The 1302-nt window shown below is 53.5% G+C and overlaps 1 protein-coding gene across 1 annotated transcript; it reads left to right on the plus strand.

Moving 5' to 3' along the window:
* The first annotated feature begins 220 nt into the window (after positions 1 to 220).
* On the plus strand, positions 221 to 911 carry LOC127348802 (putative invertase inhibitor). The gene has a single exon (XM_051374704.2). The coding sequence runs from the start codon at positions 250 to 252 to the stop codon at positions 859 to 861; it is 612 nt and encodes a 203-aa protein (XP_051230664.1). The 5' UTR covers positions 221 to 249; the 3' UTR covers positions 862 to 911.
* The last annotated feature ends 391 nt before the right edge of the window (positions 912 to 1302 follow it).

Raw genomic sequence — 1302 nt, forward strand, 5'->3', positions numbered from 1 at the left:
CCCTAGTGGTGCCCGGTTTTAATGCCTCTTGGCTGAAATAACGGGAAAGTTTTAAGGAAAATCCAGAGTCACTCCTTTATTCAGTATCAGCATTTAGAGTAATGCATTGATACATGCAATCAAATTTGGAACTAAATAAACATACGTAATAAATACGCCAGCACATGATACGTTCATCTGCGATATGTATTCGACACACATACGGACGAGAGGAGATAGAATTAATCCATCATCGAAGAGACAAAAAAAATGGCTCCCTCAACCTCCTCTACCAGCGAGATGAGCGTGGTGGCTGTCCTCCTGCTGTTCTTCCCCGTTGCGCCTGCACTTTCGCCGTCAGCCCAGATTATACTGGCCGCGTGCAAGACCGTCGGAGGCGGGAGCACGTACTTCGACGTCCAGTTCTGCGAAGAGGCCCTTGGCTCCGTTGCCGGCTCCGTCCACTCCCTCAACTACCAGGACCTCGGCGGTCTCGCCGTGGGCCTCCTCGCAAACAACGCCACCAGCACGAGGGACAAGATCAGCCGCCTGCTCCGGGGCGGCGGCGGCGGCGGCGGTGACGTGAAGCTTAAGCCGGAGAACGACGCCGCCGTGGGCTGGTGTCTCCAGTCGTGCTGGTCGCTGTACGGTGGCATAGTTGAAGACGGATCTGCCTCCAGCACCGCGATCAAGGCCGGGAAGTTGGACGAGGCGACGGCGATCCTGGAGAAGGCGGCGGACGCGGCCAAGAAGTGCGAGGACGGGTTCGGGAAGGGCAGCGTGGCGTCGCCGCTGACGAGGGAGGACGACGACGCGTACAAGCTCGCAAAGCTCGGCGTCGCGTTGCTCCGTTTTGCTTCAGAGGCCCGAAATAATCATTGATGCTAGCTACCGCCGATTCGAATAAATAATAAAATGAATAGTCTTGTTTACTGAGTATATAATCTCAAGAACTGTTTTTTTTAGATATAAGGCAACTTTATTGCCCGACTTTAACTTAATAAAGCCCAGGAACGATGTTCAGAGTTAACGGATACACATGCTGCGGCATACAGCTTCGCCAACAGGAAAGGAACTAAAGACTAACACCAAACGGAGACTACCAAGAAGACCGCACAGAGCACACATATGGGGCGGGGGCGACGTCGCTTCAGTGCTTCAGTCTCGATGCTTCAAGGCTTCAGTCTCTTGGTTTCATGGAGGCGTAGAGCTCCCGCAGCTCGCGCTCCATCCAGCACAACCCCTCCTTTTCCCTGCCTTTGAACTTGGGCCTCCAAAGCTGCAGAAAAATCACACATTTGTAGATGAAATCAGCGGGGTGGT

Source organism: Lolium perenne, chromosome 4 (genome assembly GCF_019359855.2).
Source record: "Lolium perenne isolate Kyuss_39 chromosome 4, Kyuss_2.0, whole genome shotgun sequence".
In the NCBI taxonomy this organism is placed as follows: domain Eukaryota; kingdom Viridiplantae; phylum Streptophyta; class Magnoliopsida; order Poales; family Poaceae; genus Lolium; species Lolium perenne.